This window comes from Lemur catta, chromosome 13 (assembly GCF_020740605.2).
Source record: "Lemur catta isolate mLemCat1 chromosome 13, mLemCat1.pri, whole genome shotgun sequence".
NCBI lineage: Eukaryota > Metazoa > Chordata > Mammalia > Primates > Lemuridae > Lemur > Lemur catta.
Genome location: NC_059140.1, coordinates 845,432 through 870,411, shown reverse-complemented (window position 1 = coordinate 870,411; position 24,980 = coordinate 845,432). Strand labels below are relative to the sequence as shown.

Genomic DNA, 24,980 nt, shown 5'->3' with positions numbered 1-24,980 from the left:
TCCTGGGTAGCTAGGACTACAGGAGTGTGCCACCACTCCCAGTTAATTTTTCTATTTTTTGTAGAGATGAGGTCCTGCTCTTTTTCAGGCTGGTCTCAAACTCCTGACCTCAAGCAATCTTCCTGCCTCGGCCTCTGGAGTGCTAGGGTTACAGGTGAGAGTCACCACGCCCAGCTGGTTTTAACAGATCTGTGGTGGAATCCCAGTAACTGCACTGAGAATCCAGAGAAATGAACACGCATTGAAAGCACTGAAGCACACCATCAGAGCAATGTGGCGTGGTGTACTGTGAGTACTAAAAAGGACCTTACCTGGGTGGGCATGGCGATGCACACTACCATAAAGGAAAAAAAAAAATGACACACCCAATCTCCTTCTCATCGAGGAGAGAAGCCCAAACACAGAAGGACAAAATGCCACTGGCCTGCTCCGTGAAGAGTGCCCCTCACACGGCGCTGCCCCACCCACATGGTGAGGTGACACTAGCTCCCTGGCGAGGCTGGAGCAGTAGCCAGCCACACCACGCCTGTGCCATCAAATGAGCAAGGCCATGACACAACCTTCCCCAGGCAACTCCAGCATTCCACAATGTGCCACACAGTTTAGCAAGAGACTAGGGTCTGGTTTACCCTTCTTGCACCAGTGACACTACAAGTTCACTGGAAGTGAAATGAATCTTATGCTTCCTCAGCAAAATCTGACCCTCACAGAGCTTGTCTGATAGAACTGTCTGTGATGACAGAATTCTACTTCTGCATTGTCAGTACAGCACTTGGAGAACTGCATTTTTAATTTTAATCAGTTGTATTTAAGAGGACACATGCAGCTAGTGGCTACATTATTGGACAGTGCAGTGCCAGAGTGACTTTTCATACTACTGCCTTTGCCTATGTGGATGTTGGAAAAACACACAGGAGCAGGAAAGGCCAAGCTGAGAAACCATAGTGGATTCTTCTCTGGAGAAACCTCCTCTGAGCAGGGCAAGGAAGGCTGCAGGAAGTGTATGAAGTGCCTACACCCCTCCTTCCCAAGTAACAGAGAGAGAGCTTTTCCCTGAAGTGCTACCTACACACTTTCAGCAAGGAATAAGCAAGAGTTTGTGAAAGAAAAGAATTGTAGACCTGTGTCAGAGCAGAGTGAGAATGAGTTGTGCAAATAAATCATCCAGACCAACTGCTCACTTCACAGATGAAGAAACTGAGGCTCAGAGAAGTTAACATCCATAATAAAAAAATCACAAATCTTGGGGCTGGAAGTTGCTTGAATCTCAGTCCAGGGCTTTTTTTTTTTTTTTTTTTTTTTATAAGTTATTTCCTCAGTGGACAATAAATCTGTAGAATTAGCAGAAGAAATTTGCTGTTTTCAATGCAATGCCTGTAAGGCAGAGCAGAAATAAATTACTGACTCACGGCAGAAATGAATAGCTCACCACTGCTCCACTATAAGCATGGACACAGTTGAAGAGGAGCCCACCCCCCAACACACACACATCCTGGGAATCCTCACAAAGAGGGATGGAACGATGTTTGGACTGGCTTGGATTTCCTCCAAATTCACTGGGGTAATCCAATAAAGATTTGCTGACAGAGAAGCCTAGGAATTTGAGCCCTGGGATGCGCTTGCTCGCCTACAGAGGCATGGTGAGTCACAACCACAACATCAGTCTTGGAGATGTGACCAGAGCAAATGGCAGACTCAGAGCCCAAACACACAGTAGCATCCTGGTCGTCACCTACCCAAGCAGCTTCCCCAGGAAGCCCTTCTTGGCCAGTGCCCTGAAACACTGCAACCCAGCTTTGACCGGCCAAGTACTCTTCCACATGGTGACGGTCTTCCTCACTCACTGCCCCAAGGTCTCCTAAACAAAGATCTGCCTGTCCTACTAACCAGGCTGTAAACACTGCAAGGCAATAAACCACTCTTCCGTTTTCTTTAGCAGACCCACCATCTTGAGAGCAGTGTATTATTAAGAACTGACCACAACTAACACAAATCCTTGAACATATGGGATTTCTTTATAGGCCTAAAGCTGCTGCGCATTTTTAACACTTGAAAGTCACACTGCTAACAGGAGTAAACAACCGTGGGAAGAACCGCTAAAAAGGTGAGAAAGGAGAAAAGATTCCCTTACTCAGAATCCAAACTGTCTCCCAATCTCAAAGTCACCTCCTCTGACCTCCGACTCACAAAGCTAGCAGCCCCTCTGCTTATTTGGAAAGCAGCACAACATTTCTACCCTCCACTGACCTAAAGTGCGCCTCCTGCACCTACGGCCAATCTGGCGCTTCTCTTCCTCAGGGAAGCTTTCAGCAACACACCCCAGGTGCTCAGGCCAGGCCTTTCTCTGCATTCCATGGGCACTTTAAACACACAACTCTCTTGGCACTTATCACACTCAACTGCAGTGATTTGTTGACAACTTGTTTTCCTTTCCTGCCCCAGTACACGAGGAAGAAAGAAAGCTGGAATCTGGGTTCCTCTTCTCCATCCCCACTCAGTCTTCTCACCTGTATTCTGGGATCCAGTTCTTCCTCCTCTCTTGGAGACAATTTGGCTTCACTGTTGCCTCCACCTCCTCCAGGCTCCTCTGCGACTGGGCTCCTCGGGACTTCATCCTCTACAACCTCAGGCCGCAGCTCACCTTGTGGGGTCTCCCGGCCCCCGGGAATCTGTCTGAGCTCAGCCATGTTGACCGGGAGCGGGCAGAGTCCTATGCACAAGGGAGGACTGACATGCTGGGACCAGGGCCCCAGTCTGGGGGCTTCCTGGGCTCTGGATGGCAAGGAGAAGAGTTTCTCTTCTCAAAAGGCAGAAAAAGAGGGCACAGGGAGAACCTCAAACTCGTTTAGAGGCTGAGATTCAAGTTGTCAGTGGGGTTCCTAGAGCTAAAACCTTGCCTGTACAAAAGTTCTTCCCTGACAGCCACGGGGAATCCAACAAGAGAGACCCAGGGCAACGGCTCCGGGGCCGAGGGCAAAGGCAGCCTGGACCCTGGGCCGAGGCCTGCAAAGAGGAGCACCATTCGGGAGCGTGGAAGCAGGCGCCTCCAGGCCGTGGCGCGGCTGTAGAGAGTAGGCTGGGCCCGAGCAGAGGCTGCGAAACGAGCGTCTCTGGAGAGCTGCGGAGGAAACAATGGCCAGGTATACGGTCATGTCAGCACCAGAACCTCAGCCACCGGCCCCTTCCAAGCCTTCAGCCTCCCAAGGACTCCACTCTCATCCCCCAGCCCTGTATTCTGACCAGTCCCCACCTCAACTTTGCTCAGCCTTCAAGGACTTTAGATTCCACTCTTTCCCCCGTTCCAGCTCCTCTCGCCCCAAGCCCTCCCAACCCAGAGCTTTCTCGCCTTCCCTCCCTCCGCGCCCCTTCCTCTCCGGCCCACCCCACTGCACGCCCGCCCGGCTTCGCAATTCACCTTGTGACCCCCAGCCCCGCCCCACCTCCTCTCTCGCCAACCCTGGGGACAGTCTAAGCCTCGCGTTCCCAGCCCCACACTTCTCTGCAACCCCAAGGACTCTGCCCCTGGCCATCCTACACAGCCAGGTGCAAAAGACCCTTCACAGCCTTACCTCGGTTTACCTTCCCGTACGAGGAGCTCCTACACTGCAAACAATCTTCCCCCTCCCTCCCCGCAACAAGCCGGTCCAACCAAAAGCTACCCTGCCCAGCGGAAGCGGAACTACCTCACGAGGTGACAACACTTCCCTCCCTCGCGCTCTCGGCCGGGACTCCGCGCCCCGCCGCCTTCCGCTTCCGTACAAAATGGCGCCCCACGGTGCTCGGGCTCGCGGGACGGGGGCGCCAGCGCATCCGCCACCAAGGGTGAGTGGAAGTGAATCGCGAGCATACGCCGCTGAGACAAGCTAGGGGGACGATGACAACCTTGCGTTCCTAGTGAGCAGAGAGACGCTAGGAATGAAATGAGATCGGAGAGTGGCCTCGGAGGAAGCACCGCCGTCCCGCCGTGCGGGGCCGCGCTGCCGGCTGCCGCAGGGCACTTCCGGCCCCGCCCGCGCAGGTGCGCTCGGCACCGGAAGTGAGCTGCGGGCCGTCGCCGCGGCGCTCCGGGCCGCTGGAGCTGCGGGCGCGGTGGATTCCGCCTTTGGGACGCAGGGTGGAGTCCCAGAAGCGACTTTTCTCACTCCCGTGAAGCCAGCTGGACCCCGAGAACAGCAGTAAGCGGGCAGCTTCGACGGGTAGATCCCTGTCCTTGGAGGCTGTGGCCGCGGCGCTGCCTCTCCCAAGCCAGGACCTGTCGCCCCGAGCACCGCTCCAGTGAGGCCACCACTTACCCTGTGAATACCAGTCAGGAACTTAGCTTCAGCTCGGTACGCTCGTGCACTCGGTGTGTTTGTCGCCACCCAGCTCAGCGAGCCAGCGGCTTGGCTGTCACCTGCAGGCGTCGGGGCCTAGGCCTAAGCGGCGAGGGGCGGACGGGCCGGGGCTGGGAGGTTTTGTTTCCACAAAGGCCAGACTTACTCAGGGGCTACTCAGGGTTTGCACTGGGGCTGGAGAAGGCAAAAGGACTGAATTCTCTCTCTTCTCTTTGGATCCTGTGGAAGATAAGCACAGCGGGACTTTAATAAAACGGTAAAAACGGATTTTATTCAGTCATCACAGTCAAGGAAAGAGCTGAGCTCCATTCCATTTGTTTAGAGGTGATTGGGCATTTTAAAGGAAGAATGAGGGTGAGAAGGTGAATGGGGCTCAGTACAGTCAGAGAAGTGAAAACTTTTACATAGGATTGGGTAGGGTAAATGAGATTAGGCCGGAGATGTCTGCGAGCTGGCAGTTATTTAAGATAATGTGCTCTTCTGCCACTGAGTCTGGGAGATAGAGGCCCATGTACATCTTAAAGGGATGAAGGAAGAATTCGTAATTGTAAGTACTTAGTAAATGCTCTTAAGAAACAGAGGTCAGGAGCCTATCGTCAGGTGTTGGCTGGAACAAACTAAGTTTTGGCAGCATTGAGCTTTATCTGGCAGGCATTTTAATCTGTGGCGGGGGGGTGCGGGTGGGAATAATAGGGACATAACCTTTTGCTGGTAGAAGGCATGCTACAGTTCGGTTGTCTCTTAGTACAGAGTTTTGGATGGAGTTGTTATGTGCCAAGAGTTTGGCAGTTCTCAGTCCCCTGCCATACCCTTATCGGATGAACAACCACTTAAAAAAAAAAAAAAATGAGGCCTGCAAGGTGGCTCATGCCTGTAATCCCAGCACTTTGGGAGGCCAGTGCAGGAGGACTGGTTGAGGCAAGGAGTTCAAGACCAGCCCAGGCAACATAGTGATGCCCTGTCTCTATAAAAAATAAAAAACTTATCCAAGTGTGGTGGTGCAGACCTGCAATCCCAGCTACTTGGGAGGTCGGGGCAGAAGGATCCCTTGAGCCCATTTGAGGGCAACCTAGGCAACCTAATGAGACCCCATCTCTACAAAAACTTTTAAAAAATTAGCCAGGCATGGTGGCACACGTCTGAGGTCCTAGCTACTCAAGAAGCTGAGGTGGGAATATCACTTGGGCCCATGAGTTTGAGGTTGCAGTGTGCTGTGATCATACCACTGCACTCCAGCCTGAGTGACAGAGTGAGACCCTGTCCCTAAAAAAAAACACAAAAAATTGAGTCGAGCCAAGTATAGCCTTTAAAAGAAGTGATTTAAAAGACAGATTTTTTTTTCCATATAATTGGAAATCTTATTTTTAAAATTCCGAAAGTGACTTTTCTCATTTAAGTTAGTGGGACCTTAAGTGACTTTGTCTAATTGGACAGCTCTGATGGATGATAATGCCTCAGTCTTCAACCACGTTCTTTTTTGTTATTAAAGTGCCATACACAAACCATGAAAATTAAATATAGAAGTCTTAAACATTATTTGTTCTCTACCAGTCACTTTTATTTTTTTCTCTTACCAAATCTGCCTTCATCTTGGATAGTCGCTTTAATTTTGTAGAACCAGAATTTCACTGTAATAACCCCATTTTACCCAATGTCTTCTAGCCTGAATTCTCCAACCCCAGCTTTGCACTGTAGCAGTATTGTAGTAAATGAGGTTTATCCGAGGCGCGATTATCGCTAATTGAAAACTTTTTCCAATACCCTGCCATGACGACTTGAAATATAGTTGGCATTGGCAATTTTGACAGTTCTATGGAGACTGAAATAAAAAACAATAAAATGAAATAAAGAATTCTCCAACCTTTCCTATTCAGCACTACTCCAGTACCTATCATTACCTTGTAACCCATCCCGCAGATCCTTCTCTTTGTGCAATCCTTCACGGTCACAAGCTGCTTCTACTTGACACAGACCTTTATTGGATTTGGTGGGAGAACATCATGAGTACATGTAGTGCCCAGATCCCTAGATCACATCTTGATGTTCAGCAGTCCTTTTAAGTCTCTACTGGGCTCTCCAAAGATTAACTGTAACCCACTGAGACCAAATGTGATTCTGTCATGTGTAGGCTGTAATACAGTCCCCCAAGAATGTTTCTGCTGGGTTTGGATAATGTTTCAGATAGAACAGGGTTGAGGAGTACTGTGCATTGATTTAGCTTAGGCTTGTTTTCATGAAGCCAGCGTAAGCATGATGAACTAAAACTTTTTTCTAGAGTACCACTGTGCAATAGACCTTTCTACAATGAAGGAAATGTTTTGTATCAACTCTGTGCAGTATGGTAGTCTCTAGCCACACGTGGCCATTGAGCTAGTGTGATTAAGGAACTATATTTAATTTTAGTTTTAAAAGCTATATGTGGCTAGTGGTTCCATTATTGGCACATTTAAACAGCCTGTCTTTCCTATGTAATGTCTTCTGGGTACATGTTGAACTTTCACATCTTCAATACAAAACAAACAAATGCCTATCAGTCTCCACTGTCATTTGCCTTATATCCACTTCCTCATCTACCGTTTACCTCTATAGTCTGTCTTCTGCTGCTGCCACTCCATAGAAATTGCAGCGATAAGATCATCTATGTTCTCAATATTGCCAAATCATTGACATCTGACCACTGGGTCATTTCTCTCTTCTTTCTTGTCCTGGGTTTCCTCTAACTTCTCCGGCCTGTTGATCCATTCCTGTATGCAGTATGACTTTACTGGGTGTCTATTATGGGCCAGAATTTCAAGTGATGATGAGAAAAAGGACACTGTCCCAGTTCCCATGTAGCTTGTAGTCTGTGATGCTCATTTTATAAACTGGTGACATTCAAACATTGTAACACAACCCAGATATATGTCATACCTTGCAACCTAATATATATATGTGTGTAAATATATTCATTAAAAAGTTTCAGGAAAAGATCTTCATCCAAATTGTATGCAAAGCATATTAATATTTTTATACTATTTTTTAATGCTGGTAGAGACCTCTTTTGTTGATTTCACAGCCCACCCACAGTTTGAAAACCACGTGCTGTCAGTGTGCCCCAGGGCCTGATGTTAGCTTCTGACTATTTCATGCTGCCTACTTTCCCTGAGTGCCCTTACCCAAGTGCACGGCTCCAGCCTCTATTCATGGGCACTGCTCCTTCCTTGGAGCTCTGTCTCCACAGACTGCCAGCAGATCACACTGTAAGATCCAGCAGCCTCCCAGGCACAGCTGGCCTCAGTGTTTCCTCTCATGGGTCCAAATCTGATTTCATCCTCTTTTCCCAAATCCTGCTCCTTTGACATTTACTATGTTGGTAAATGGTTCTACGATCCACCCACTTAGTCTAAGGAGAAACCTAGGTGTAAATGCATTCCCCCCTCCCCAACCTCTTTTCATCACAGTAAGTATCTTAGAGATCCCTCCTCTCCGTCTCACCGCCACTGCTTCGCTTTAGACCCTCTCACTTGCATCAGAGACAACGTACCTCAGGAGTCTTCTAAATCAGCTCAGTTCAATAGCACCTTCAGGAAGGATGGAAATTTCTATATGTTCCCTGTCCAAAATGGTAGCTACTAGCCATGTATAGCTCTTGAGCACTTAAAATATGGCTAGTGTGATTGAGGAACTAAATCTTTAAGTATAAATAGTCATATATGGGTAGCGACTAATGTATTGGACGGTACAGGTCTAAATGATCCTGCCACAACTGTACCCCCTCCTAGTACCTGGCACAAATAGGAAACCAACCAACCCCTATTGACTAAATGAATGAAATATGAAAATATGAAAGCCATAAAAAGATGTTAACAGCATCAATTACTATGTAATGTCACAAATCAACTCCATTCCTTAGTTAAACAATTTTTTATAAGTTTTTACACGTAACTTTTAGTTTCCTCATATAAGTACCCTAAATTGCCTTCATCATTAAAAACTACTTTTTTTTGTTTTTCTTTCCTAATAATAGAAACTGCCTTTTTGTGTTCTTTAACTTTTTTCCTACCATCACTCACACCACCATCAGTTGCTGATTAAACATTAGTTGACTGATATGTAGTGACACAAAGCAGATGAGTGGTTGCCTGGGGGAGGGTGGAAGGGATTACAAAATGGCATGAGGAAACTTGTGTATAGTGGAGATGTTCTCTATCTTGATTGTAGTGAGGATTTCCTGGGTGTATAAATACATGTCAGAACGTGTCAAACTGTACATTTCAATATGCAATTTTGTATGTCAATTATACCACCATAAAACTATTTTTTAAAAAATCCTGTTTGGCCAGACGCGGTGACTCATGCCTGTAATCAGCACTTTGGGAGCCTGAGGAGGGTTGATTGCTTGAGGCCAGGAGTTCAAAACCAGCCTGGGCAACACAGCAAGACCCCATCTCTACAAAAAATAAGGAAAATTAGTCTGGCATGGTGGCACATGCCTGTAGTCCCAGCAACTTGGATGGCTGAGGCAGGAGGATCACTTGAACCCAGGAGTTTGAGGTTGCAGTGAGCTAGACTGACGCCACTGTACTCCACCTGGGTGAATGAGACTGTTTGAAAAAAAAAGAAGAAAGAAAAGTAGCAGTCTTTGATGGCATCAGTGCCTGAGACCTTGAAGTTAACCAGATTGTAAGCAGCACAAATTCCAATAATTTTTTATTAAAATTACTCTTTAAATAAATTTATAAGACATTAAATCCTCTGTGTCAAGCCATTGAAATTAATTTATGTTATTGGTGCAATTTGTAAGTTTTCACTTGTTTCCTCTTTCCTAAAATCCATTTTGATCTGGCTTTATGGTATGTTTGCAACTTGAAATTAATAAAAACCCTCATTCCTTAAGAAAGAAAATCTGCAATTCGGGATTTAATCAACACAGCCTTTCCTATTCTCATTATTCTAAACTGTTAGATTCACTTTTCTGTACTTGGTTCTTTTTACTATTGGAAAACTATGTCAGTTGACATCAGTGGAGTTATTTGGGGAAGCACTAGAAGGTATTGTGATCTAGAGCTGTGGTCCCCACAGCTGAGACTGAGGACTGGTACCAGTTGGAGGCCTATTAGGAACTGGGCCGCACAGCAGGAGGCGAGTGAGCGGAGCTTCATCTCTATTTACAGCCACCTCCCCATCACTTGCATCACTGCCCGATGCTGTCAGATCCGCGGCAGCGTTAGATTCTCCGAGGAGTGTGAACCCTTCTGTAAACTGCACATGCGAGGGATCCAGCTTGTGAGCTCTGTCAACAGAAAAAAAATTCATACTGTGTAAAATAATTTTAAAGAGATTTATTCTGAGCCAAATTTGAGGACCATGACCCAGAGCCACGCCCAAGAAGCCTTGAGCAAGTGGACTCGCTGTGGCTGGGTTCCAGTTTGGTTTTATACATTTCAGGGAGACAGGGGAGGTAAAGTCATAAATCAATGCGAGGGACTCATACATTGGTTTGGTCCGAAAAGGTGGGCTACCTTGAAGGCGCGCGGAGTGTGTGTGGGGGGGTGCTTATAGGTTTTAGGTTGTTTTAAAGATTCTTTGACTTGTAATTGGTTAAAGACATGAAGCTTTGCCTAAAGGCTAGGAATGTTTTAAGATAAGGAGCTGTTAATCAGAGACAAGCCATTGGACATATAGCTGTTGTGTAAATTGAGGACCTGCAGGTGTGTCTTGCATACCCTTAGGCTTGTTAATGGGTTGCAAAGGATGTCCCCAAGAAGGGAGGGGGCCATGATGAGGCATGTCTGACCTCCCTCATGGCAGGCAATTTAGTTTCAGGATATTCCCTTGGCCAAGAGGGGGTCCATTCAGTCAGCTGGTGGGCGGGGTGAGCCTTCAGATTTTATTTTAGTTCACAGGGCCTTAGGAGAATCTAATGCCTGGTGCTCTGAGGTGGAGCTGAGGGGGTGATGCTAGCGCTGCGGAGCAGCTGCATAGATTATCATTAGCAGAGAGGTTTGACTGCACGGAGACCAGGGTAAATCAGTTGCTTGCAAACTCATATCAAAACTCTGTCAGTGAGTGGCAAGTGACAATTAAGCTGTATCTGTTGACAGGCTTTAAGTCAGAATCTGACACTTATTTTAGTCTGTGTTATTTAGTCTGTGTTAGTCTGTCCCATTATTTTATTTACCACTTCTGTGTGTGCCTCTTTCCTGCACTGTGCACTTGTCTCAGTCACAGTTTTGGAAGCCTACAAGCTAACCCTAGCAAAATTAGTGCAAAAACAAACGTCTCTGGAGAGCTTCTTTGAAAAGGAGGAAAGACCCAATGAGGAGACAGCAGAAGACTCTGAGACTGCCAACAAAATGAAAGTTGCATTTAAAAGAAAATACCGAGTCCTACTTAAATTACAGTTTCAGTGCAACAGGTGATTCACAAATCCAAGCCCACTTTGTGGTGACCGGCTAATATGTGGTGACCGGCTATCCAGCGAAGCCATGGCACCTTCAAAACTGCTTTGCCACATGGAGAGCAGACACCTTGCATTAAAAGACAAACTTCTGGAGTTTTTCAAAATTAAAAAAAAAGACATGAACATGAAGAACGAGCAGCAGTTATTGAAGGCCGCCACTTCATCAAGTGTGTCTGCACTGAGAACGTCATTCTTAGTAGCTAACTGCATCGCTAAAGCTAAGGAGCCCTTTAATATTGGGGAAGAGTTGATCCTGCCTGCTGCTACAGACATGTGCCATGAACTTTCAGGAGAGGCTGCAGTTCAAAAGGTGGAGCATGTTCCTGTTTTAGCCAACACCATAACTAGATGCATTCATGAAATAGCAGAGGATGTTGAGGCACGATTGTTAGGATTAATAATTCACCATGGTACGTAATCCAGGTTGATGAGTCTATTGATGTTGACAGCAAGGCAACAATGCTTGTTTTTGTGTGATATATTTTTTAGGAGGATGTCCAGGAGGATATGTTATGTGCGCTTTCGTTGCCAGCCAACACCACAGCTACAGAGCTATTCAAGTCTTTGAATGATTCCATATCAGGAAAACTGCTTTGGTCCTTTTATGTTGGTAAATGTCCAGATGGAGCGGTGCCATGACTAGACAGCTTTCTGGTGTCACTACCTGGGTCAAGGAGGTCGCTTCTGAATGTGAGTCTGTGCACTGTGTCATCAATAGACAAATGCTGGCTAGCTGAAAAATGTCACCGGAACTAAACAATGTTTTGCAGGATGTGATTAAAATCATCAACCACATTAAAGTACATGCCCGTAACTCATGTCTGTTCACGCAGCTCTGTGAGGAGATGGACGCAGAGCACGTCTTCTCTTACACACAGAAGTGAGAGGCTTTCTAAAGGTAGATCACTGGCCAGAGTTTCTGAGTTATAAGAGCTGCTCCAGAGATTTCTTTTACAAAACCAGTTACCTCTGGCAGCACAATTCAGTAACATGAAATGGGTGGCAAAACTTGCTTGTGTGACATACTCAACCTGCTGAACAAACTCAATCTCTCACTTCAGGGGAGAATGACAGCTGTGTTCAAGTTGGCAGACAAAATGCCTGCATTCAAAGCTAAACTGGAATTATGGGGGTGACGACTGAACATTGGGATTTTTGACATGTTTCAAACATTAGCAGAGATTTTGGAAGAGACTGAGCCAGGGCCTTCTTTCTCCCAGCTGGTGCATGATCACCTATCTCAGCTTTCAAAAGAGTTTGAGCGCTACTCCCCAACCACAAAAGACTCCCAAACTGGGAAGGAATGGATCCATGACCCGTTTGTGCATACGCCAGGTGAATTGACTTTGTCTGTGTTAGGATCAGCTGCTTAGGATCTCAAACGATAGTGGCCTTAAAAGTATGTTTGAGACAACATCAAATCTTCATATGTTCTGGATTAAAGTCAAGGTGGAATAACCTGAGATTGCCGCAAAAGCGCCGAAAAGCCTGCTTCCATTTCCAACACCCCGTCTTTGTGAAGCAGGGTTTTCTGCAGTGACAGCAACCAAAATGAGATTACAGCGTGGACTGGACATAAGCAACACACTTCCGGTGTCACTGTCTCCCATCACCCCCAGATGGGACTGTCTAGTTGCAGGAAAACAAGCTCAGGGTCCCACTGACTCTACATTATGGTGAGTTGTATAATTATTTCATTATATATTATAATGTAATAATAATAGAAATAAAGTGCACAATAAATATAATGCACTTGAATCATCCCAAAACCATCCCCACCTTCCCAACCATGGAAAAATTGTGTTCCATGAAACCGGTCCCTGGTGCCAAAAAGGTCAGGGACTCCTGCTCTAGAGGCCAATATTTTTGTTATATATGGAACTGAAATTAGAATATTTGAAGACTGGAAAACATTGTATTTAGTAATATAAGAGCAAGATGAATGAAATTGAAACAGTTTTCCAGTCCTTGTACCACTAGTAACACAGCAATCCTTCCAAATCTAATTTTCAACCTTTTTTTTTTTTTTTTTTTTTATTACAAGAGTCTCACTCTGTGGCCCAGGCTGATCTGCCTCAGCCTCCCAAAGTGCTGGGATTACAGGTGTGAGTCACCTCACCCAGCCTGATTTTCAACGTTTTGAAAATAACCAGTGGGCTCACATTTCAAACAAAGAATTTGGAATAGTGATCTATACTCTTAGCCTTAATACTTGCCTTTCACTTGCCCCTCAACTGCAATGTAGAGCATGTGCTGTGTGCCTGTTCTGCATGCCTTCAACTTTTACCTCCCCTCCTTTCTGTCTCTGTCTCTCTTCATAAACTACTGACTACTCTACATAAACTACTGACTACTACCAATGGCCTTGATACTATTTGACTTACTCTAGTGTGGACACTGCCTGCCAGTTCCTCACATGGGATTTAAAACCTTGACCCTGTTGTGACTCTTCTCCTCCCCAAAGCTCTATTAGTTGCCCTTTCTGTAGCTGCCTGTTTTTGGAGACTGGTGCTCTAGGGTCCTGCCCTCAGCCCCTTCCCATCTACCTACAGCCTCTTGGAAATGTCCCGAGCTTCACTTATTCACCTCTAACTTCAGTCTTTACAAGCCTTGATGCACCATGGGTCCCCCCCTGCCCACCGAGGGAAGCCCATACTCCTGGATGTGGGAGAGATGCCTCTACTGGACTGTAAGGGCACGTGATGCACATGTGATGTTCTGTTCATCCCTGTGTTCCCATTACCCAGCCAGGTACAGACTCAGACCTTAATCAAAGCTTGTGGAAAGAATGGATTCCTAACTTCAGTCCAGACTTTTTTGAGGAACCTCTTTCAACACCTCTGCCCTCTCCACTTCCTAGAACTCTTGCCCTATCCTACTCCACATCCTCCACAGGATTCTGAGGCTCCTTTATTCTATCCTCAGTCTGGACTGAGAGCATGCCCACTCCTTTCCTGTTCATCTAATCCCCTCTGCGCAGCCCAATCCTGTCTCCTATATTGGCAGAAAGCTCCCCAGGGGATGGGTGGGCATGTGTGTGTGTAAATCATTTTTACTTCTATCCACAGACGCCGATGCAAAATCTTGGCTACATGTTGAGTCAATGAAGTTTGCTGATGACCCATGGCAAAATTATCCTATTCTTCTCCTTCTACCTTTATACCACTTTATACTTTGCACATGATGGGATGCCAGGGTCTATTGGGGTCTGCCCTCCCTCAGCATGTCCTCAAAGAACTCAGTCTCCATTTTTTCTCCAACACTCAGCCCATTTTCTTATACATAGCAAGTATTCAGAAATGTGCACGCAGACACCGACCCTGCCCTCAAGCTTACAATTTAGAAGGGGAAATAAATATGCATATTATTCTAGAGTCACGGGAAAGGATGTAAATACAGATAAAGTGTCTTGTGCATCTTGTGGCCTGCAAAGACAACATGTTTTCTATGAATACTTATGGAATTTCTGGATGAACAATTCTAGTGGTCTTCAGAAAGATATAATTTTCACTTTGAGGATGGGTTGGCTTTTGAACAGAGCTCTGAGGCATATGTAGGACTTTGGCAGAAAAGGAGAAGTGGGGGAATAAAAGGAATGTATTCCAGGCTGAGAGAAATTCCCCACCTGTTTGGGGAATTGGAGAGAACAGACTGGAAAGGCAGGTTGCAAAAGGTGGAAGAAGGTCTTGGATATTACACCAGGAGAGTAAACTTCATTTGTCAGTAAATACAAACTTTTGACAGTTCTTGAGCAGGAATATCACAATCAGAGCTTTATTTGAGGGAGATTCATCTGGAAGTCCATAGCTGTATTCATGACACTACCTGGTACATAGTAGACCTTCATAAATATTTTGAATATTTAGAACCACATTAGGAGTTGTCATTTATTGATGTAGATTTGCATGGAAATAAAACCATTTGGATCTGGATCTGAGATATATATTTTTAAAATTTTTATTTCTATTTTATTTATTTATTTTGAGATAGGGTCTTGCTCTGTTGCCTGGTCATGAGGGCAGTGGCGTCATAGCTCACTGCAATCTCAAACGCCTGGGCTCACGCAGTCATCCCACCTCAGCCCCCCAAAGTGCTAGGATTACAGGCGTGAGCTCGGCCCAGGAGCTGGTATTTTCTAGTTGACAAGTACACACATAACTTCATACTTCACCTTTCTCTCCTACACTCAGTATTCGTGTTCCAATTATTATCATCCCCCACTGTGATAACTCCCATAACATAGGAAACAAAAATCCACCTTCCTGTATATTTCCCCCATTATTTGAATGCTTCCCTAGAATGGAAAGTCGTCTAATCTAGCCCTCTTTCACATGACAGTTTGTCAAAATTTGTGTACAGTCACTATGTACACAAGAAAAGGTTTCTCTTTTCCAGGATAAATATCCCCAGCCCCTTCAATTATGTGATCTGTTTATCACCATCCTAGTCATGCTTCTGGAATTAGCCAAGTGTAGCAGTGTTCCTTAAAAACATGACATCAATACTGAGCAGTGAGTCCAGAAATGTCTGAAGTAATCTATTTCTCTGTCCTGATCTACTTTGGAATTATCCTCCACTAGTTATCTGCTACATAACACTACCTTATCTATGTATGGTACTTTATAATTTTTTTAAAAATATACTTTACTTCAGGCATATTTTCTTTTTCCGCATCTCTCACTTCTATCCCTTCCTAGTTCAGTCCCTTATCACCCCAGGCCCGAACCCTGTGTCTTCTTTTTCAGTTTCTTTGCCTGCTGATGCCAGACCTTGTCCTCCTTGTGCCATGTTGTCATATGCAAGTTAGCAAACACTCTCGAGCATCTGTGGTGTGCACGCCCTGTGCTCTTGCTTCAGAGGATGTTCCCGAATAGGACACGGCCTGACCCATAAACTATGGGGGAACACCGCAACGTGCAGGGGGTTGCATTGCAGCATGGATGTATCCTCAGGACTGAGGATGGAGAGGGGCATTCCAGAATAGGTTTATGGAGATGGCATTTCACTAAGCTTTTACAAACTGGTGGAATTAAAACAGAAGGAGTTTTCCAGGCCAAGCATGACAGGTCTAAATATACACTGATTTACAGGACCCCTGAGTAGAGCTCTAGATGTGTAACAGGATGAATGGTACTAAATGACCTCAGAAAGATTAGAGCAAGTAAAATGAAGGACCCTGAGGGCCATGCTTGGGCGTCTGTTCTCATGATAGAGGGCCACTGCATTTGGTCAAGCTCCCAAAGGCATTCCCAGAAAACACCACTAGTAGCACTCCCAGTGGAAGACGACATAAAAGTCAGCATCTGGACAGGGAGCTCAACCACCGAGCTCTTGGAGAGGCGGCTGGCAGGCAGACCAGGAGTTCCCCGTCCCTGGCACTGCGACCTTGGGCGGCTCATTCACTTGTGGGCTCCTCATCTGAAATTTGGAAAAAATGTCCCCTGGCAGGGTTCTGGTGAGGACTAAGGTAGATAATAGGTGTAAGTCTGGCCTCACCGTAAGAAGTCACTAGCTCACCACTGGGAGGGGCTGGGAGCTGGCTCCCGCGGCCGCGCAGGCGGCGCTCGGGCCGTCAACCGCCCTCCGCAGCTCCCTGGGCTGGCGGCGAGGTGGCCGGCGGGCTCGGCGCCCTTCCCTCTGATTGGGCAGGACGAGGCTCAGGGGTGGGCAGCGGACGAAGGAGCAGTGGGGATTGGCTGAGCCTGGGAGGAGGGCGGGGCCCTGGCTCGGGCAAGAGGGGGGGCTGCTGGCCCCTCCCCTTTCCGGGACTCCGGCCGCGGCCTGAGGGCGCCGAGCGGCGCGGGAGCGGGACCCGCCGCCAGCTCTTTCCTCCTTCCCCGCCGCAGGCCCGCGGCCCGGAGGCGGGGTCGGCGGGCCGCTGAGCGGCAACCGCGAGGTATCGCAGGAGCCAGTCGGCGACCGGTGAGGGGACCGAAGGGCCGGGAGGGCCAGGGTGGCGCAGGACAGCGGTCTCGTAATGGGGCCAGGCTGTCCCCGCGCCGCTGGCGACTGTCTGCTGCGGTCGGGAACGCAGCCCGGGCAGCGCGTGACGGGAAGACGCGGCGGACCGAGCGGTCGGCCGCGGCGCGCTCCTCCCAGGCCTTGCCCTCGGCCTGTCCTCGCTGGTCCTCCCCGGGTGACCTTCGGGGCTGGCAGCTCCAAGACGCTGGGCCGGATGCAAAGGCAGCGCCAGGCACTGGGCTTCGTCGGCGTTCCGTGTCCCCCACTTCCCACCGCGGCTTCGGAGTCCTGCTTGCCCGCCGGGTGGGCTGGCGCCACGGGCGAGGGGCGGGGTGGGCCCCCGGCGCGAGAACGGGCCGCCCGCGGGAGTCCGCCCGGCGGCTGCTCCCGGGGGCCGACCTGGTCCGGCGCGGTGTTAGCGTCCGCGAGGAGTCGGTACCGGCGCCGAGTGTCACATGAGTACTCGGCTTCGCCGTACCCTCACAGCTCGCAGTCGCGGAACTGGGGCTGCGGAAGACCCGTGCCGCGTAAGGACGGAAAAGGGCTTGCAGACAGTGTAGTATGCTGGGAGTTGGGGACAGGAGTGAGGCCCCTGAGTCGCTCTAAAGAAGGATTGTCCTGAGGAGAGTAAATGTTAAGCACTGCGCAACCGCAGTTCTCAGACTTACCAATGTTTTGACCTTCTCTCTTTTCGTATGAAACATTATATATATTATGTAACAGCTTCCTTTACTAGAGTTTTCCGAGGCAACAGGACACCCTCAGTCTCCTGTCCAAGGTCAGACAGCTAGTGATGGGAGGAACCAGAATTTGGATGCTTGCCTCTCTGGTTCCTCTAAACAAATGGCAGTTTGACTCTGTAAAGCAAAGCCGAGTATTTGCAGTTTACGCAGTAGGTAGAGCTATGGAAGATAAGGTGACTATAGAGAGAGGCCCCCTCTTCCAGGAACCTTACGTTTGGGAGAATTGGATTCCAGACTAATATGCCATTTTAGAAATGCATTGCGTATGACTGATGAATGAGTGGTCAGTTAGGAAAAAAAGCATTGAGTACCTATGTGTGTCCAACTCCTTGCTAGGCCCAGGGAGGGTGCAAAAGACCCTAACATCCCTTTTATCCCTGATCTGGAATGCTCTAGCCACTCAGTTTTACCCATGTGTCAAAAGGACAGAGGATAAGCTCCATGTATGTTCTCTCCCCGCCTACATCCATACCTTTTCCATACTTCACAGGAAAATACTTGTGAAACCAAAACTTCCAAAAGAATATATTTGGATCATGATCAGACTTGGGCCCATGGGGTGGGAGCGAGCTGGCCTATTTCCACCAGCTCCTTAAACATGTCAGACTGGATCTGAAGCTGGGAGAAGCAACTTCTTTTGAAGTACTGGACCTTGTTTCTGCTGTGGGGGAGAAGAAAGCAAGGAGTGTTTATTCTGGTGCTTTGAATTCCATTCCCCATCCTCACCTCCTAGAATGGGGCTTAAATCTTTCCGGAGTATATGGGAATCAGTGTTTTCTGTTACTTTTTTTTTTTTTAAGATTCTTTTTTAAGACAGAATCTCTTAAAAAAGAATCTCGCTCTATTGCCCGGGCTAGAGTACAGTGGTGTCATCATAGCTCACTGCAACATCAAACTCTGGGCTCAAGTGATCCTCCTGCCTCAGCCTCCTGAGTGGCTGGGACTGTAAGTGCGTACCACTGTGCCCAGCTAATTTTTTCTACTTTTAGTAGAGAAGGGATCTCACTCCTGCTCAGGCTGGTCTTGAATTCCTGAGATCCTCCTGCCTTAGCCTCCCAGAGTGCTCAGATTACAGGGGTGAGCCACCACCTCTGGCCTATTTCCAGTTACTTTCACGGATTGATTCAGAATAAAACTGAGTAATGGGGTGAGAGGGGGACATGGAGGGTGGTAGGGGGAGCCTTTTAGAGACAGCATTATTTGAGAAGAGTCCTGAGTGAAGGGGGAAAGAGCTTTCTCGGTGGAAGGACTTGGAAGTGGAAAGGCCCCAGAGCAGTCTCCTGAGGGCCGGGGAAATTTTCTACTCCATACCCGTCCAGAGTGGGGAGTAGATAATTTGTTTCTATCTGGTCTGGATTTCAGTGTATCTTGGGGTGACACAGAATTCTGGAGGCAAGAGCATGATTCAGTTCTCAAGAGGTAAGGATTCAAGGAGAAAGCAGAAGAATCACCTCTCCTGGTACAGGTACCCCCAGTTCCTGCCCACTCTTCTAATGGAGATAGTTCCATTTCCTGGGCCAGGGGCCCAAGATTGACACAGTGCGCACAGACTAATCCCTGGGGCCCCAAGCAGTGGTCCCTGGGGCCAGCATTCGTCCCCCTTGGACCCTGGCTGCTCAATACTTCCCACCGAGCCACACAGCCAGGCCTGCCCCTGTTGCCCAGTGAGCTGCTGCAGGCCAGCTCGGGCCTCTGGGAAGGGGTGGGGGCTGCCCTGGGGGAGTGAGAGATAGGCCACCAGGCTTGCTGCCTCCTCCTGTCCTCAGACCCACCTGCGCACTTGTGCTAGATGACTCTGGACAACCTGCCCAGGAAACTCAGGTCACATGGGGGTAAATGATAACACCCACCTTAAAGGACCACTGGGAGGATGAAAGGGGGATGCACATACCAACATGTGAGAATTGTCACGTGTTGATGCTAGTAACAACTGGGACGGTTCCGCCCACAGAGTAGCAGTGAGAGAAGGTGTTGCATAAGTCACAACCCCAAGTCCCAACCAGGTGCAGATGGGCCGTACAGACATCCACTTTCCAAAAGAGCAGGTAGACTCTTCTGGAGGGGGTGGCTAAGGGCTGGGGTCTTGGGAAATGCAAGGAAGAGTCTCCTGCATGTTTACTAAGGCTCAGAGGGTCAGGGAGGGTGAGCGACCTTTTCCCAACCAAAGCCCTCCAGGGGCTGTCAGGTGGGCCAGCCTCCCTTTGTATGTTATTCCAGAATTTCGAAAGGCTATTTGGACAAGCACTATCCAATAGAAATAAAATACGAACCACATTTGTCATCTTAAAATTTTCTTTAAAAGTGGGTAATATTTATTTTAATATTTAACCTAATATATCCAAAATATTGTCTTTTTAACATATAATCAACATTAAATATTAATGAGATATTTTACATTCTTTTTCAATACTAAGTCTTTGAAATGAGGAGTGCATTAACCCTTACAACGCATCTTAATTTGGACCGGCCAGGACCAGCCAGGTTTCAAGTGTTCAGTTGCCACTTGCGGGTCTCGGCCGCTGCAGTAGACAGCACAGTTCTGAACGTTCCCCATGGCACCATTCCCTGCTGCCCAGACTCTGGCTTCAGCACGGACGAATTGTAAGACGACCACTTGCTTCTCGTGAATCACGACTTTCCAGGGTCTCTCATCCCACCCCAGAAATGCTGGCATGGCAGAATAGATAACCAGGGAAGAAAAATCTTTATTCTGACTCAAGAATGCAAGTCAGAAGAAAAATCTCTCACAGTAGATTGTTAATAAATGCTCTAAATCCTGATTAATTCTAACACTCCTGATTTATAATTTGTGACCAATTAGATATGGTATGAAATACCTACAGTATCTATTAAGAAACAAAAAAATAAAGTGACATATGAAACTCAGAAGTTTATCTTGAATCTATTTTAAATGTTAATTTTCCCATTAGCTTGCCTTACTTAGTACTTGTTTTTATTAGTTATATATACAGTATTTGTAAGCATTAAGTGTGTGGAAGGTACTTCAACGGTTAGGATTTTCACTAATGCGCATCATTGTTGCCTTCATTCTTTGCAAGCTTTCCTACACTTATTTTTTTTCCAAAGTAAAATAAAGTTGGTGGTACAACAACTTCAAAACTCACATTAAATCAGCAGAGTGGTTAAGACAGCCTAGAAATCATTGTTTTTTGGCCCGTAATACTTTTTCTTTCAGGTGTCCACCTCAAGCACAGAACCTTTTTGCCTCCAGGGCAAGCTCCAGCATGGGGTGAGGTAGAGAAGAGAGACTTGAAGGGCCCAGCCTGACATTCAAGCACCATACCTGCATCCTAGTCAGTCTCGCTTACCCCATCCATAATGGGAGGAAATGGTATCTTCGTTTATGTGCCATTTATGTGTGTATGCTGGTGTTTGTGCATTTGTCTTACCTTCCTTGGGCATATGCCCTGGGACACAGTGGCCTGTGGGAGGGTGAGTGCCCAGAAACATGGTCTCCAGACACCCCCAGAGGAGGTGGAACACTCACTGGGGACTAAGCTTTACTTTCTCTGGCAGTTGGGATCAGCCACTGAGTCTCCAGGAAAGGTTTTGTTCTCATAAGGACAAGCATTCTTGTGAACTGATGTCCAGATGGAATCAGCAGCCTGAGGTCTGGGTTGAAGGTTCCATCTGGAGGAACCAAGGCACTCCCTCTAAAATCTGCTCTTGAGTCTACAGAAGGGCTCCTGCCCCGGCTTGCAGATCTTGTTTAAAAATCATCCTCTTTGAATAAGATGTCTGCGATTTAAAATACTCTAGACAAAAAAAAAAAAAAAAAAAAATGGAGTGGTATCACAGATGAAACACGAATGGCAAAATAGTAAGTGATTTATGATACTGTTCTCCCTAGTTTAGCTTTTTACATTTGAAAATGTCCCTTAAAAAACACCCTCCTCCAGGAAATACTTCTCTCTCTCTCTCCCTGTTTCTGTTCTACTCAGCTGAAATTCCCATTTTCTGGCCAGGCAGAGTGGCTCACACCTGTAATCTCAGCACTTTAGGAAGCTCATGCAGGAGCCCAGGATTTTGAGGCTGCAGTGAGCTATGATCACACTATTACACTCCAGCCTGGGCAAGAAAGTGAGACTGTCTCTAGAAAAAAATAAAATAAATTCACAGTTGCCCTCTTCCTTCATCCTCCAGGACCCAGCACATCCTGTTACAGAGGCACAGGGGAAGGACCCTGCGCAGGCCCTGCCTGCCCAGCGTGGAGGACGGCAGGAGCTCCGGAGCCCACTCCCGCAGGTTGGCTGTTTTCAGGGCTTTTTCCACTCGTCTCCATTTGCATCCAAAAGATGAGGATCCCGACTATGGGATATTTTATAACTAAAAAGTTTTGAGTATTTATGATGAATATTCATCTGCTAATAAGAAAATGACTGCTGATCATTTTGCTTGCTTCCTCTCCCCGATCTGTTAGGTGACAGGGGCTCTACTGAACTAAAACTATATCTAATCTCCACTGTCCCACTCACTGAATTGGGCTGGGGACAGATCCATGGGCCTTGAGGGAAGTAGTCACTGGTGAGGCCAGACAGATGAGGAGGGCAGCGACATTTTTACTCTTAACTAGAGGGCATTCGAGGTTCTATGCACGTACTACAAAGACTGACCCTGCTCCCAGTCAGCTGCCTGGAGTCACCAGTCAGAAGGATTTAAGGATACTACTCGAGATAAACAAGATAGCAGAGTAGATCTGGTCTTCATAAAGGAGTTTCTCTGCTAGTCCAGATACTCAGATACTTGGGGCTGGAGCAGTGAAGAAAAAATATGCAGAATGTTCACAAACAATTTGGATACCCTGGGAATTAGAAAGGATGCCCCTTCCTTATCCCCAGCCTTTCCCAAACGTGAAAAGCAATTCTTGGATATTGCTAGCAACTTTAGATAATATTTTTTTGTGTGAATTATGTAAAGTTGAACGGCTTTTGATAATTCATCAAATGGGTCTTGAGTTGCTTTCTCAACCTTGGGGCTGTGTACTGGTGTAGGGTAGTCGTTTATCAGGTTTTGTCCAAAGCCAAGGAACAGTATTTAGGGGTTTTTCAGATATCTTCGTTTGCCCAGGCCCCAGCCCTTTGGTAACACCACGGTCTGAGCCTTCTGCCCAGACTGCTGCTCCTCGGCCTGGCTGTGCTTCATCGCATCGCCCTTTTCGTCCAAGGCTGGCTGGGTTTGCAATGACGACTCAGGAAACTTGGGAGTCAGAAGGTGGCATTTGTATGGTCTAAGCCCAGGGACGTCTTCTCATTGGCCCATCCCTCCTTGGTCATTTCCTAATGTATCCCCAGGTGGGGATCCCCAGTCCAAGGCCAGAAAGCAGGCTGGGCACTCCCTTCCCTCCCCAGCAGTGTTGATGTTTGCCACGCTGCATGTAAGGTCCCCTTCTGGATCCACTGCTGCCTGTTCTCCAGGACCCCTGCAGTCCGTGCCCCTGCCCTTCCAGGTAGGAAGTACAAGGACACCCGCTGTCTATTTCGGGGACTCCTATCGTTTGCTTCGTCTTGGAGAAGGGAATCCAGAGATGGACTACTTGAGTAAGTTACAGGAAATAGGGAGCTCTCTTCCCCTTCCTTCCCTCAGACAGAGCTGTCGCAGCTGTTGCTGGGGCTCACAGCGACCTTCTCCCCACAGGCTCGCGGGGCAGGGTGAACCGGGCCACAGCCGCCTCTGGAACAGCTGTGACGCCCGCCTCCGAGAGAAGAAATCCTGGAAACCACACACCAGTTTGCAGGGCCCCTCCCTTTTGTCTGTTACCTTTCCCTTTCCAGGCTTTAAGAAAAGTAAAAATTAGCCGCAGCGGGAGGAGGTGGACCCCAAAGTGCGAGTGGCACACTTCCCTGTGATCCCTCACCATGTTCTCCGCGCCGGGCGCGGTTACCTCAGGGAGGCCTTACGCGTGCAGCGAGTGTGGCAAGAGTTTCCGCTACAGCTCGGTGCTGCTGCGGCACGAGCGTGCCCACGGCGGCGACGGCAGCGTCCAGTGCCCGGAGTGCGGCGAGCGCTGCGCGCGGGCTGCCGACCTCCCGGCGCACAGGCGCACGCACGCGGGCCAGACCCTCTACATCTGCGGCGAGTGCGGCCAGAGCTTCCGCCACAGCGGCCGCCTGGACCTACACGTGGGCGCCCATCGGCGCAGCCGCGCCCGCCCCTGCCGCGTCTGCGGCCGCCGCTTCCCGCACCTCTCGGCGCTGCTAGTGCACCGGCGCCACCGCCACCCGCCCGAACGGCCCCGCCGCTGTCCGCTGTGCGCCCGGGCCTTCCGACAGAGCGCGCTGGCCTCCCACCAGGCGCGGGCGCACGCGCCGGGCACGGCCTCCGCCCCCGCCGGCCCGGCCCGCCGCGGCACGCAGTGCCCGCGGGCCTTCCGCAGCGGCGCGGGGCTGCGGAGTCACGCACGCGTCCACGTGGCCCACAGCCCCGCGGCCCGGCTACCCCGTGCCCCGGACACGCGCCAGTGTGGCGTGTGCGGCAAGAGCTTCGGCAAGAGCTCTACGCTAACGCGACATCTGCAGACGCACTCGGGGGAGAAGCCCTTCAAGTGTCCAGAGTGCGGCAAGGGCTTCTTGGAGAGTGCCACGCTGGTGCGCCACCAGCGCACGCACACGGGAGAGAAGCCCTATGCATGCGGCGACTGCGGGCGCTGCTTCAGCGAGAGTTCCACGTTACTGCGCCACCGGCGCAGCCACCAGGGCGAGCGGCCGCACGCGTGCGCCACCTGTGGCAAGGGCTTCGGGCAGCGCTCCGACCTGGTGGTGCACCAGCGCGTCCACACTGGGGAGAAGCCCTTCCCGTGCCCCGAGTGCGGCCGCCGCTTCAGCGACCGCTCAGACCTCACCAAGCACCGGCGCACGCACACGGGCGAGAAGCCCTACCGCTGCGAACTGTGCGGCAGGCGGTTCACGTGCGTGTCCAACCTCAACGTGCATCGGCGCAACCATGCTGGCCACAAGCCACACAGATGCCCCGAGTGTGGCAAGGCCTTCGGCGTCGCCTCCAAGCTCGCACTACATCGCAAGACGCACCTGGGCGAGCGGCCGGCGGAGTGCGCCGAGTGCGGCAAGTGCTTCAGCCACAGCCGCTCGCTGTCCCAACACCAGCGGGCCCACACACGCGCCCGCACCGCTGCCGCCGCCACCCGGGCCGCAGCAGGGGCTGCGCTCGTCTTCGCTGGGCCGGCTGTACAGGAAAAGCCAGGGCTCTTTATGTCCCAGTGGAGAGAGACTTGCTGAGGGGCTTCTCTGAAGGAGGTTAGGCAAACACCCACGTAGGGCCACAGGGACGGGGGTGGGGGGCGCAACTCGCAGATGGAAGTTTGGGAAAGGACAGTGTCCTGACCTGCTGCTTTTCCAGTTTCTGTTGGTAGCCCTTGACCTGCCCTGCCTCTACACCTTCCCTGTCAGCTCTTGTCCCATCCTCAGTCCTTGCATCGTCCGGCCTGGCTTGTCTCCCTCCTGAGTGTAGGTGCAGATAGTTGCG

General features: G+C 49.0%; 2 protein-coding genes and 1 non-coding gene across 17 annotated transcripts in view; 2 read left to right on the top strand and 1 right to left on the bottom strand.

Moving 5' to 3' along the window:
* SH3BP5L (SH3 binding domain protein 5 like) overlaps positions 1-3,992 on the bottom strand; it is a 14,565-nt gene extending 10,573 nt beyond the window's left edge. The window contains exons 1-2 of one of the 2 annotated variants that reach the window (XM_045567412.1): positions 3,570-3,992; positions 2,508-3,118 (exon numbers count right to left, since the gene is read on the bottom strand). In XM_045567412.1, coding sequence (XP_045423368.1) covers positions 2,508-2,687 — 180 coding nt within the window. In that variant the 5' untranslated portion in view covers positions 2,688-3,118; positions 3,570-3,992. The remainder of the gene's footprint in view (positions 1-2,507; positions 3,119-3,569) is intronic. The other variant, XM_045567413.1, reaches the window with a different exon arrangement.
* ZNF672 (zinc finger protein 672) lies at positions 3,737-24,980 on the top strand. 14 transcript variants are annotated; one of them, XM_045567402.1, is made up of 6 exons: positions 16,526-16,698; positions 18,843-18,899; positions 19,895-21,538; positions 21,645-21,746; positions 22,952-23,038; positions 23,136-24,980. In XM_045567402.1, the coding sequence occupies exon 6, from the start codon at positions 23,357-23,359 to the stop codon at positions 24,731-24,733; it is 1,377 nt and encodes a 458-aa protein (XP_045423358.1). In that variant the 5' UTR covers positions 16,526-16,698; positions 18,843-18,899; positions 19,895-21,538; positions 21,645-21,746; positions 22,952-23,038; positions 23,136-23,356; the 3' UTR covers positions 24,734-24,980. The 14 variants fall into 14 exon arrangements, with proteins under 14 accessions (XP_045423360.1, XP_045423367.1, XP_045423358.1 ...); XM_045567400.1 differs by having other exon boundaries at positions 22,948-23,038; XM_045567401.1 differs by having other exon boundaries at positions 22,916-23,038.
* Positions 6,015-6,154, top strand: LOC123649524. The gene has a single exon (XR_006739032.1). It is a non-coding gene; the product is annotated as a U4 spliceosomal RNA (small nuclear RNA).